At 46.4% G+C, this 13,453-nt stretch overlaps 1 protein-coding gene across 1 annotated transcript; it reads left to right on the forward strand.

Annotated features, from left to right (window-relative positions):
* Positions 1 to 243: 243 nt before the first annotated feature.
* Positions 244 to 3,038, forward strand: LOC140429473 (hydroxycarboxylic acid receptor 3-like). The gene has a single exon (XM_072516518.1). The coding sequence runs from the start codon at positions 244 to 246 to the stop codon at positions 1,288 to 1,290; it is 1,047 nt and encodes a 348-aa protein (XP_072372619.1). The 3' UTR covers positions 1,291 to 3,038.
* The last annotated feature ends 10,415 nt before the right edge of the window (positions 3,039 to 13,453 follow it).

Consider the following 13,453-nt stretch of genomic DNA (forward strand, 5'->3'; position numbering starts at 1 on the left):
TCTAACATGTATTTCGCTGGGTTTGCATAGTTGGAAAGATTTCCTTGTAATTGCATATTTGAGGTTATCTGGGAGTATTTCTTGTAGGTTTATAATGCAGCTCCTCTATTATCCTGGTTTCATTTAAGTCCCACCCACAACTCATGATGTAACGTGAAAGAGCTTTATATAAAGTTGTGCATTATCAGTTAATGTGCTCGGTTCTGTGGCTGTGTGACTAAGCTTACTACAATGCTGCCTGCAATGGACAACGGAACCCAGCTGTGTGTTCTCGTTGAAGATCTTAACTCATCTTACAATCCGCCAATACTTATTATAACCTGTATCCTCGGATTCGTTGGAAATGTGATTGCTTTATGGATCTTCTGTTTTCACATAAAATCTTGGAAACCAAACACTGTTTATTCACTGAACCTGGCGATTGCAGACACTCTGTTAATCTGCTGTTTACCATTTCGAGCAGATTACTTTGTACGCGGGAAGAACTGGATCTTTGGTGATGTCCCGTGTCGTCTGAAGATATTCATGATATTTCTAAACCGGACAGGGAGCATTGCTTTCCTTGCAGTTATGGCGATCAATCGCTATTTTAAAGTGGTCCATCCTCACCATAGCGTGAACAAGATACCTACAAGCTGTGCAGTGAAGGTAGCGGGCTTCCTTTGGGTTCTGGTTGTGACTATTTCTTTGCATTTTTTAACAGAATGTCACACATTCGAGCACAAGAATCTGACATACTGTGAACCCTTCCACATATACCAGTTACCAAGTAATGTTACAATTTGGACCAATGTTGCTTTTATTCTTTTCAACTTTCTTCTGCCAGCTTTAATTATTCTGTTTTCCACAACCTGCATCATCTGGAAGTTGAAACAGATGAAAACTGAAATAAGGCATAAATACGAGCGAGCAGTGAAGCTTGTGACTGTTGTGGCAGCAGTTTTTGTTCTGTGTTTCTTGCCCACAAACATTGCTGTAATCGCTGTTTTAATCACAAAGCAAATGAGCACAGAAAACTGCGAAGTATATGAGATGGCCGTTCAGATATTTTATAATACTCTATGCATAACCTATCTAAACAGTGTGCTTGATCCTGTTATTTACTACTTTTCATGTTCAACCTTCAAAGATACTTTGAAGAAAGCTCTTAATTCAAGATTCTTCAGATTGGAAACAAGCAATGCAATGCCAGTGGAGGCAGAAGAAAAACAATCAGTTGGACCTCTAACGCTGACATCAGTTGCCAATATCTGTGATAAATTCCAAACCGAGTGGACAGAGGCTGTGTGAACTGATTGTCCAGCTTGCTTCTGTTCGGCCAGGGAAAAACTCTGCATCATGGATTGTTCACAACATTTTCCAATCAGCTAATCTGCTTTCCGGTAAATATGTGCTGCAAGAACTGATAGAAGTAGACAAGGCTTAAGTCATCTACCTCCAAACTTCCTCTTTTTTTTTAAATGTAGAAGAAAGGCTTCTTCGGGTTTTGCAGGATACATTGAGCATTGCATACATAATGACATCTATATGGGAGGTGGTAGCTCAGTGGTGTTTTCATTGAACTAGTAATCCGGAGACTCAAGGTAATGCTCTGGGGATCCGGGTTCGAATCCCACCACGGCAGATGGTGAAATTTGAACTCCATAAAAATCCGGAATTTAAAAAAGTTCAATGATGACCATGAATGATGTCATAAAAACACACCTCAGTGCAATTATGAATGGACAATAAGTGTTGGCCTTGCCCGTATCCTGGGAATGAACAAACAAAAATAGCCAGACTCAGTTTGAATTGGGAAGCATGAAGATACGTCCTGAAAACAGGCGCAAGGAGATCCAATTTCTGTCCTTGTACCTTTTAGATATTTGTAGCATTTTACAATGCACAATTGATAATGTGCCTAAATAATGGGCATTGCCCATTGATTTATTACTTTTTAAGCTCAATGCTGAAAGAGACTATGACCAAAACCTGTACTCTGCTCAACTGAATAAATACAGAGGGAGGGGAAGCAGTCAGAAATGCAGATCCAACAAGCTTTCAATACATCCAACACATAATGTCACACTGTCTAATATCTTATCTTCCTGGTGGGTGTCTTGCTTAAAACGTGGTGGAGGCACCGGTGCAGATTCTGAGGAATGCCCATTGTATTCTCTGCCAATCAGGCAGTTAAGTGAGCAGCGACCAGCCTTTTTCCAGACTGAGGACCCTGGCAGATAACCTCCCACCTGCCAAGAGCAGCCAGTCAGTGGAGACACAGGTTAGTGCAAATGGAGGGAGCCACCTCCCACCCCTCCAGCTGCCATGTAACCTGCACAGCTTTACCAATTGCGCAGACTGCATGTCAGCAGAGCCTCCTGGAACTGGGAAGATTGCATTGGAGGCAGGAAGGATCCCTGAAGTGTCTGTTAAATGGGCAGTTAAAGAACTCAGACGGAGATAGACTGGGAAGGTTGACCACGAGCCTTCCCACCCACAACCTGCTTCCAGTGGAGGTGGAAGGCATCGGGTATCGATCCCAAGGCCAACTCACCAAATGCTCAGGCCTGCCCTCCTCCTTGTCTCCTGCAGGGGCAGAATGTTCTGGCCTCTGAGTTTGCGGTTAAGGTGGAAAGATGCTTTCTAAATTTAACTATAATTTTCCAGAAAATGGAGATAGCACTGTTGCAGAGACACAATCTGTTTTCCTGTTTGGTAAAAATTTAGTGAGAGCACCTGCAGATATTAAAATGTCAAACCCATACTGTGGTTTGCTACTCTCAAAACATACAGGACAATTGAGCTCATCAAAATATTTTTCATTTTACAGATAGTGAGATGATAAGAAAACCAAGATAATAATTTAAAATATGGTATAAATAAAAAACTAATGAAATATTCTTATTTTTCATCTGTCTATTGAAACAAAGGATGCAACCCTGGAGCCAGGTTTGTTTGAGAAGAACAAAACCATAACAATTAATAAATGTATTGCGAGGGACAACACTGTTCCAATTTTCCCTCCTGTTATTTTGTGGTGCATGTCATTTTTTCATAAGCTGTATAATTACATGCAGAAGTGAACAGAGTTGTTTCCAGATTTGTTCGTTCATGCTTCTGCTCTCTCTCTGTAAACAGAGTGTGATGTATATATGTTATGGGTGCAATTCTTCCAGAAAGTTTCAAACTAGGGTCTCCGGCAAGAAACGATGTGTGATTCCTGCTGGGTGGTCCAGATTGCAATCCACCCACACTTGGAAATTATTTTGGAGCTTGGGGTGAACTGCGCCCTGAATGACCTGCGGGGCCTGAAGACGCTGGCAGGTTCGGCTTCTTAGAGATGCCCTAAGAAGCCTTTTTAAGGGGCGTCCAGATCTCAGACTAACGCTCTACCCCCCGCCCCCACCCCTGCCCCGCCCTCCACCTCTCGCCAACAAAGACCCAAGCCCAATCGCAGGCATTAGACACCCCTTCACAATCGGCGGTACCAGTGACCCCCCCCCCCCCCCCCACCACCACCACAGGGGAGCGACACCTGGCACCAGGTCACCAAATGCCCCCTTCAGGCTCGGCCTCTTCAGGCCCATCCCTTGGCAGTGCCAACCTGGCACCCTGACCAACCACTCAGGGGCTACAATGGCTTCCATCCCCCCCAGCATTGTCATCACGTTTGATCTCTGTTTGTGGAGACCAGCAGTGATTAGCGCCGGTTTCACAATTCGCGGGCGGGTGATAGAATTGCAGGAGCCAGGATAATCCAGCTTTAAAGGGATCCTGCATACTTAAAGAAGGATTTAAACAAGCTAATCTGGTTCACACCCAGCGAGGGATCATGTCAGCTGGAGCAATCCAGGAGGATCAGAGCAAATCCTTGGGCCCCAACCGGAATTCGCCCGACATAGCAGGATTTGCACTGGGTTCAACAAGGTTGGAGAGTCAATGTATATAAATATATATCTCAGGTCATCCTTTTTCTTTTTAATTTTATACTGTTGTAAATTTCGATATTGATTTGAAACTTTGGACGATATTAACATTTTAACCTTTCTGTTTGTGTTTGCTATATTCAAGTTAATGGAATAGCACAATGCAGGAGATCATTCATCCCATTGGGCCTGGGAAAGGGCTGTCCAATTGAACCCACTCTCCTGCTCTTCCACTGTAGCCCTCCTATTTATTTCCTTTTCAAGTATATATCCAATTCCCTTTTGAATGTTACTATTGAAAGTTGTCAACATTTATCCTTTGAACAAAATATTTTCAGGAATTATGGAATAAGGTGTGGGGACCAGTAGCTGCTGTAAAATCCATGTACTGTTCACGCAGGCACAGTATTTGGATGTGTGACTTCAATAACTTGAATCTGGCCAAAATCGTTGCAGGCTGGTGTGAAAATTGCACTCTTGAGAATTGCCAGACCTCAGATGGCTCTATGGGGAAAGCGTTAAATTTGACATTGAGGGCTAATCCACTGCATTTGTTCAGTGGATGCGTCCTAAGAACAATAATACTGCCAGACTGTGACAGCAGAAAACAACAAGCAGCAAAATGATTTTGTTTAGATTTTTTTTAAAATAAAATGTTTTGTAGAATCACTAACTCGCCATAATTGTGAATTGTTATATTTGGTTTGAGTTTGCTTGATGTATAAAGTAATGAATTTTTAATACACACCTAGTCCAAATTATTTTATATATTATTCATTTTATCTGGACTTATATATTCTCATATGCACATTGACTACAATTATTTTTGTATTCATATGCAATCAATAAAAACTTAAAATATAATGGAATCTGACTTAATCTGGTTATTTTTAATGGCTCACTTAAATATGTAAATCTGGATAAATTACTGTGGATGCTGGAATCTGGAACCAAAAAGAAAATGCTGGAAAATCTCAGCAGGTCTGGCAGCATCTGTAGGGAGAGAAAAGAACTAATGTTTCGAGTCCAGTCTGAGAAACCCGGCCATGTCGCTAACCCGTACCCCTGATTTTGTCCTCCACCCCAAAAACCCTGCTCATCCGGGCCACCGTCATGTGTGCCCGGTGAACCACCTTGAATTGTATCAGGCTGAGCCTGGTACATGATGAGGGCATATTGACTCTGCTCAGAACATCCTCCCACAGGTCCGCCTCTATCTTCTTACTCAGCTCATCATCCCATTTACGTTTTATCTTACCTATCTGGGTTTCCTCCCACTCCACAAGTTCTTTATAGATTTCCGATATCTTCCCCTCCCCCACCCCCGTTCTCGAAACCACCTTGCCCTGTCTCCCCTGCAGCGGTAGAAGCGGAAAGTTCGTAACCTGCCTTCGCAGAAAATCCCTTACCAGCAGAAACCGAAATCCATTCCCTCCCGGCAATTCAAAGTCCTCCTCCAGATCCTCCAAACAGGGAAAGCTCCCATCAATAAATAGATCCCCCAGCCTCTCAATACCTGCTCTCTGCCACGTCCGAAACCCCCCATCCATCCTCCCTGGTTCAAACCGGTGATTACCACAAATTGGAGCCCACACCGACGCCCCCTCCACTCCCATATGCGTCCGCCACTGCCCCCAGACTCTCAGGGCTGCCACTACCACCGGGCTAGTGGAGTACCGGGCCGGCGAGAACGGCAGAGGAGCCGTTACCAATGCCCCCAAACTTGTGCCCTTACATGAGGCTGCCTCCACCCGCTCCCACACCAACACCTCCCCCACTACCCACTTCTATAACACTGGCTATATATAAAAACCTTGTTTTTACCCATATTCTATTTGTACCCCGAGAACCGACCAAATTCCCCTAAGAGCCACATAATTCCCCCATCACCCCTAACGGTTCAGAAATATATTAAAGTAGGTCATCTGCATATAACGAGACGATGTGTTCCACCCCCCGACCCCCGGACTAGCCCCTTACAGTCCTTTGATGCTCTCAGCACCATCGCCAATGGCTCTATAGCCAAGGCAAACAACAGTGGGGAGAGGGGACATCCTTGCTTTGTCCCCCGGTGCAATCTAAAGTAATCTGAATTCACCCGGTTCGCCACCGGTGCCTGGTACAGCAACCAAACCCAGTCAATAAAGTCCTGCTCAAATCCAAACAGTCCCAGGACCTCCCACAAATTATTCAATTCCACCCAGTCGAAGGCCTTCTCCGCGTCCATAGCGCCCACCACCTCTGCCTCCCTCCCCGCGGAGGGCATCATGATTACATTCAGGAGCCTTCTAACATTGGCCGTTAACTGCCTGCCTTTAACAAACCCCGTCTGGTCTTCCCCTATCACCCCCGGAACACAGTCCTCTATCCTCGAGGCCAGATGTTTGGCCAGCAATTTGGCGTCGACATTCAGTGGGCAGATTGGTCTGTATGGCCCACATTGCTATGGGTCCTTCTCCCGCTTCAGGATCAGTGAGATCGAGGCCTGTGACATTGTTGGGGGAAGAACACCCCGCTCCCTTGCCTCATTAAATGCCCTCACCAGCAGCGGGCCCAGTATCCCAGAAAACCTCTTGTAAAATTCTACTGGATAGCTGTCCGGCCCCAGAGCCTTGCCCGACTGTATGGCCTCCAATCCCTCTACTACTTCTACAATCCCGATCGGGGGGCTCCCAGCCCCTCCACCAACCCTTCCTCCACCTTCGGAAACTTCAACCCTTCCAAAAACTGCCTTATCCCCTCCACCCCAGCTGGGGGCTCCGATTCATACAGCCGACTGTAAAACCCCTTGAACACCCGTTCATTCCCGCTGGGTCTAAGACTGTGTTCCCTCCTCTGTCCTTCACTTTTCCTATCTCCCTGGCCGCCTCCCTTTTCCTGAGCTGGTGTGCTAGCATCCTACTGGCCTTCTCACCATACCCATATATCACCTCAACTGCCTCAACTGCCCACCCCCTTCCCTGAGGACATCAGACCAAACTCCATCTTCAGCTTCTGCTGCTCCTTCAACAGCCCCGCCTCCGGGGCTTCAGAGTACCTTCTGTCCACCTGGAGTATTTCCCGAACCAGCCTATCCATCCCTGCCCTCTCCACCTTCTCCCTATGAGCCCGTATCGAAATTAGCTCCCCCCTAAACACTGCCTCTGCGCTTCCCAAATCGTTGCTGCCGAAACCTCCCCTGTGGCATTTATCTCCAAATAATTCTGCATGGCCTCCCTTACCTGTCCTGCACCCCCCTTCATCCGCTAACAGTCCGACATTCGATCTCCATTGTGGGCACTGACCCCCATCTTTGCTCACCCGTAAATCCACCCAATGTGGGGCATGGTCCGTCACAACCATCGGCGAATACTCGGCATCCATCACTCCCGCCAGCAAAGCCCTGTTCAAAATGGAAAATGAAAATCACTCCGGGAGTATACTTTGTGAACATGGGAGAAAAAGGAAAACTCCTTTGCGCTTGGCCGTCCGAACCTCCATGGATTGCCCCCCCCCCCCCCCCCCCACCCCCCACCCCCCCCTCCTGCCCGCATCCAATAAACCCCTTTATTTCCTTCGCCGCGACTGGCACCCTCCCTGCCCTTGAACTCGACCGTTCCAACCACAGCTCCGTAACCGTGTTACAATCCCCCCTCCTGGTCAGCCTATGCGAGTCCAAGTCCAGAATGTTCCATAATTCCCACCTCACAAACTCCGTGTTGTCCCAATTTGGTGCGTTAATATTCACTAATACAACCGGCATCCCCTCCAGTTTCCCACTCACCATGACATACCTACCCCTCGATTCCGCCACTGTATTCCCGACCTCAAATGACACCCGCTTATTGATCAAGATCGCTACCCCCCCTAGTTTTAGAGTCCAGCCCCGAGTAAAATACCTGCCCAATCCACCCCTTCCTCAGCCTAGTCTGATCCACTAACCTCAGGTTTGTCTCCTGTAGCATTGCCACATCCGCCTTCAACCTCTTTAAATGGGCGAGCACGTGAGCCCTCTTGACCGGCCAAATCAGCCCTCTCACGTTCTATGTGATCAGCTTGGTCGGGGGGGGGGAGGTGTTCGATGGGATGGGCAGGCAGAAGCTGAGGTTGCCCCTGGTAAGGGTGTACATGATCCAGGGGAGGCACTGAGCCCCTCGCCCACCGACCAGGCCCGTCTCCCACCAGGGACTCCACCCCCTGTACACTGAGGACGTAACCCTGGTGCTTCCGGGCTGACTGCCCGTTTTCCAAGATGGCAACTCACCTCCTCCGATCTCCACAGCAGCCATTGCACTAGCTTCATGTTTTTAAATAGGTGTGCAGAAGGGCAAAGTGTGACCGTTTGCTGGGGAGCCAGTTAGATCACAGGAGACTGTTCGATAGGGGCTCCTTCCCGTTAATAGAATGAAGATTAGCTTTAATTGGGGATTATTGGTGTCTCACCATTGTCATGTGTGAGTACCTTTCAGAAATGGATGTTTATCAAATAGCTGTAGTGGATGTACCTTTAAGAAATGGGTGTTTATCAAATAGCTGCAGTGATGTCAGTGTGCGGGTGGAGCTGAGCTGTGACTCTGCTTTTACTTTCGCTTTGAGCAAGAAAACTGGTATGTGTCTGTGTGTTTTAGTTTCATTTTCAGAGTTGAAGAAGCTGCAGTCACAGCAAGAAGATGCATTGATCTCTCTCTGCAATCTAAAGACTGTCTCCAGATCATTTGAGGATTTCAAAGTAATACCTGTTTCTGTAAAGAACTTAAACCTGCTGTCTTTCTATAAAAAGGATCTTTTGGTCTTATGGATGTTGTTAGGAAAGTTATGAAGAGTTACTTATAGAATATTGTATCTGATGGGATTATTGGTGCTGATAGTTGTGTGTGTTTATAAAGTGTTAACTGGATTCATATATAAACATGGTTTTGTTTTAAAAGTATTTTAGATCTCTGTTGCATCACACCTGTAAAGTAGGCCCTTGTGCTCCCCATAACCAAAATCTATTAAAGGTCGTGGATCAGGTGAACTCCATGATACGTTTTGGTGTTCTCTAAACCCTGGCCCATAACATCATGCCGTGGGGGGTATCCAGATCTTGCCAATGGGTGCGTGACGCTAAGATCAGAAAGCAATCAGTGACCGGTGCGATTCCCGATTTTGGCCTCCGATCTAACCGGCTCGCTCAGATTTGTGTCCAGTGTGATACAGCAGTTAGATCATGCCCTCTATGTGTGAGACCTGACTGTGTTTCAATGCAGAGGGCATCATTGCTAAGTTGAATCCTGCTTTCACCCAAGAGTAACACACATGCAATGACCCAATTAACCAACTTGCCTGCAAAAGGATAACCAAGCATAATTATACAGGGACAGGTTAGGACGTCCAGGCCCTCAAGCCTGCTCTGTCATTGAGTTAGATGATGGGGGATTTTCACTTCAACTCCTTTAATGGTCCTCATCATTTCCCCCATTGCCAAACTATGCCTCCCAAGCTACCCGTGCAGTCCCTCGAGACATCAATGCCAAGCTTTACCCCCAAACAACACCTCATTGCTCTTCATGGCCCATAAGCAATGGTATGCTCCCAAAGTGGGTGGGCAAGTTACAATGAGGCAGTATGGATAGGGTATAGGTGTGCGTGGTCAGTGGGGGATGTGAGGGTTGAGGGCTAGAGGGCCTTTCTGGTTTTATTTTAATTGGGTTGAAATCGCACAGCACTGAAGTGGGTCTTTTAAAGAACCCACCTGGACACGAGGCCGCCCCGTGGCTTCCAACCTTCCTCTGGGTCGACCCGCCCAACACTGGTCTGCCCCACCACCCTCTCTCGCCCAGTAATGAAAATCCCATCCTTGCTGGCATTTTCTCCCAAGGCGGGCGGTCGAGCTGGGAGCAGGATGAGAATCAAGGCCTATGTCTCTGAGCTCTGGTGCCCAGAACTGAATGCAATAAGTCTGATTGAATCTGACTCTATCATCTTTGTATTCAACCCCTTCAGATAAAGATCAAAATTCCATAATTTGGTGCCTGCCCTCGAGCTTTCAGTCATTTCTTTACACGAAAACCAAATCTCTTTGCTGATCTACAATTCCTAGTTTCTCATTACTCAGAATTAGTTATTCTTGGATCAAAGTCACCGATCTCACACTGACTGATTTCCGTTAGTCTTGCTCACTCGGTTATTAATTTCCTTTTGCAACTTCCACTTTTCCTTTACAATTGCTGACTATGTCTCCAAACATAGTCTCTGCAAATTTGAATACCAAACTCTCTACTTCCTCCATGTTGACCGTGGTTGCTTAACAACACAAGTAGATTAAAATTTTAAGATTAACGTAGAAACATATAAAATAGGTACAGGCATAGGCCATTCTGCCCTTCGGGCCTGCTCTGACATTCATTATGGTCATGGCTGATCATCCAACTCAATAGCCTCTTCCCACCTTCCCCCATATCCTTTGATCCCTGGATCAAAGAATCCCTACACTGCAGAAGGAGGCCATTTGGCCCATCAAGTCTGCATCGGCCTTTCGAAAGACCACCCCACCTAGGCCCAATCCCTTGCCCTATTCCTGCAAAGCCCACCTTCAGAGGCAATTTAGTATGGCCAATCCACCTAACCTGCACATCTTTGGAATGTGGGAAGAACCTGGGGTATCCAGAGGAAACCCACACAGACAAGGGGAGAATGTGCAAACTTCACACAGACAGTCACCCGAGGTCAGAATCAAATCCGTGTCCCTGGCACTGTGTGGTAGCAGTGTTAACCCCTGTGGCAGCAGTGCCACCCACTGTGCCACCGTACGTCTTGAAAATATATAATGCTTTGGTCTCAACTGCTTCCTGTGGAAAAATTCCATAGGCTCACCATACTCTGGGTGTAGAAATTTCTCCTCATCTCAGTCCAAAATAGTTTGCTCTATATACTTAGACTGTGACCCCTGGTTATGGACTTCCCCGCCATCAGGAACATCCTTCCTGCATCAACCCTGGCTTGTCCTGCTCGAAATTTATAAGTGGTTATGAGATTCCCCTCAATTCTTCTAAACTCCAGCAAATAAAATCCTAACAGACTCAGTCTCTCATACACCAGTCCCGCCATCCCAGGATAAACCTTCGCTGCACTCCCTCTAGTGCAAGAACATCCTTCTGCATATAAGGAGACCAAAACTATACACAATATTCCAGGTGTGGTCTCACCAAGGCCCTATATAATTTCAGCACGATTCCCCTACGCCTGTACTTGAATCCTCTCGTTTGAAGGCCAACATATCATTTGTTGTCTTTACTGCCTGTTGCTCCTGCATGCTTACCTTCAGTGATTGGTGTACGAGGACATCCAGATATCATTGCACATTCCCCTCTCCCAATCTAAAGCCATTCAGATGATAATCGACCTTCTGTTTTTGCAACCAAAGTGGATAATCTTAAATTTATACACATTATACCGCACCTGCTATACATTTGCCCACTCACTCAACTTTTCCACAATTACACTGAAGGATCTCTGAGTCCTCCTTCGAACTCACCCTCCCACCCAACTTGATGTCATCTGCAAATTTAGAGATATTATATTTAGTCCCCTCATCTAAAGCATTAATATATATTGTGAATAGCTGGGTTCCTAGAACTGATCACTGAGATACCCCACTTATTACTGCGTGCCATTTGGAAAAAGACCTGTTTGTTCCTACTCTTTGTTTCCTGTCTGCGAATCAGTTTTTCATCCATCTCAATAAACCATCCACAATCCCATGCACTTTAATTTATACCCTCATCTCTTATGTGGGACTTTGTCAAAAGTCTTTTGAAAGTCCAAATAAACCACATCCACTGCCTCCCTCTCATCAACTCATTAGTTGCATCCTCAAAGAAGTCCAGTATATTTGTCAAGCATGATATCCCTTTTGTAAATCCATGCGGATACTGTCCGATCCTGCCACTTGTTTTCCAAATAGAGTAGAAAAACACCAAGGGGTAAAGAACGTTAGTGGACATGCGACAAAGGAACATCTGTAATTATGGGTGATTTTAATCTGCATACAGATTGGGCAAAGCAAATTTGCCACAATACTATAGAGGAGGAATTGCTGGAGTGTATACATTGAGGAACCAACTGGAGAACAGGCCAACCTAGACTGGGCACTGTGTAATGAGAATGAGCAATCTAGTTGTGCGAGGCCCCTTGGGGATGAGTGGCCATAATGTTACAATTTTTCATCAAGATGGTGAGTGAAGGAGTTAATTCTAAGATTAGATTCCTGATTCTTGATAAAGGAAACTATGATGATATGAGGTATGAGTTGGCTTTGATTGACTGGAGAACATTTCTTAAAGGGACGACAGTGGGTAGGCACATGAGGCCTCCGAGAGGAGTCAACAGGCTGCGCAAAGGTGTGTCAGATCATTCCAGGTGGGGGACCCAGTTTTGGCTTGTAACTTCACCTCGGGCCCACTTTGATTAGCCGGACGGATTGTGTCCCAGTCGGGCCTGTATCATACGTGGTAAATGTAACTGGAAGGACTGTCAAAATGCACATTGACCATTTGAGGAACCAGGAGGGTGACGACCCCCAATTCTGAGCAAACGGGTCCCACTGGTGTTGTTGACACTCCTGTGAATATTCCTGAGAAGGGAGAGCCTAGAACTCCCAAATCAACTTAGCCAGCTGCACCTTTGGAGACTGGTGAGGCCTGTTCTCCTACCATTGAGGTGATGACTTCTGAACTATCACTGGCCGCTGACAATTTGACTCAAAGGATGTTGAGCCTGTGGGCAGACTACGGAGGTCCGGGAGGATTCCAAGGTCCCCGGGCCGATGGACTCTTCGATGAACTTTCTTTCTCCTGATCTCTTTTGCCATGTATATAGAACTTGCACATTGTTAAAGTGCAAATTGTAATAAGGGACTTAAGGGGGAGGAATGTGGTAGCACAGTCCCTTTAATGGGGCAGGCCTGGCGGACCATGTGACGGGCCCAGGCTCAATCGTGCGGGCTTGCATGAACCCAGGCCAATTGCGAGTTTACATTGGGCCTTGGGAGCAGGGACCTGGGCAGTATGGCCCATGGAGCCGAAGAGACAGGACCCATCCTATTGCGTTCTGTGCCTGTGTAATTACCAGCCTTTGCCTCAAGTCATTAAACCCTTTTGTTACTACTTTGGGAATAGAGGGATACGGACCCAGGAAGTGTAGAAGATTGTAGTTTAGTCGGGCAGCATGGTCGGCACGGGCTTGGAGGGCCGAAGGGCCTGTTCCTGTGCTGTACATTTCTTTGTTCTTTGTTCTTTGAAGCCTCCAGAGTCTTTCTTGCGCCATCACAGTCTGGCAGCATCCGTGGTGAGATAAACAGAGTTAATGTTTCAGGTCAATGGCTTTTGCTGGTTCTGTTGGAGGGTCACCAGCCTGAAACTTTAATTCTGTTTCTCTCCCGCCAATGCTGCCTGGTCTACTGAATGTTTCCAGCATTTCCTGCTTTTATTAATTAGAAGCTAATTCCTGCTGGATGTCGCAGTGTGTTCTTAGCTCCTTGTGGGTCTCCCCAGTCCTTGCCATCTGGAAGAGACTACTTCGCTAAG

This window comes from Scyliorhinus torazame, chromosome 1 (genome assembly GCF_047496885.1).
Source record: "Scyliorhinus torazame isolate Kashiwa2021f chromosome 1, sScyTor2.1, whole genome shotgun sequence".
NCBI classification, from domain to species: Eukaryota; Metazoa; Chordata; class Chondrichthyes; order Carcharhiniformes; family Scyliorhinidae; genus Scyliorhinus; species Scyliorhinus torazame.

What these genes read in the sequence shown, in the direction of transcription:
- LOC140429473 (XM_072516518.1), top strand. Translation starts at nt 244, where the DNA reads ATGGACAACGGAACCCAGCTGTGTGTTCTCGTTGAAGATCTTAACTCA.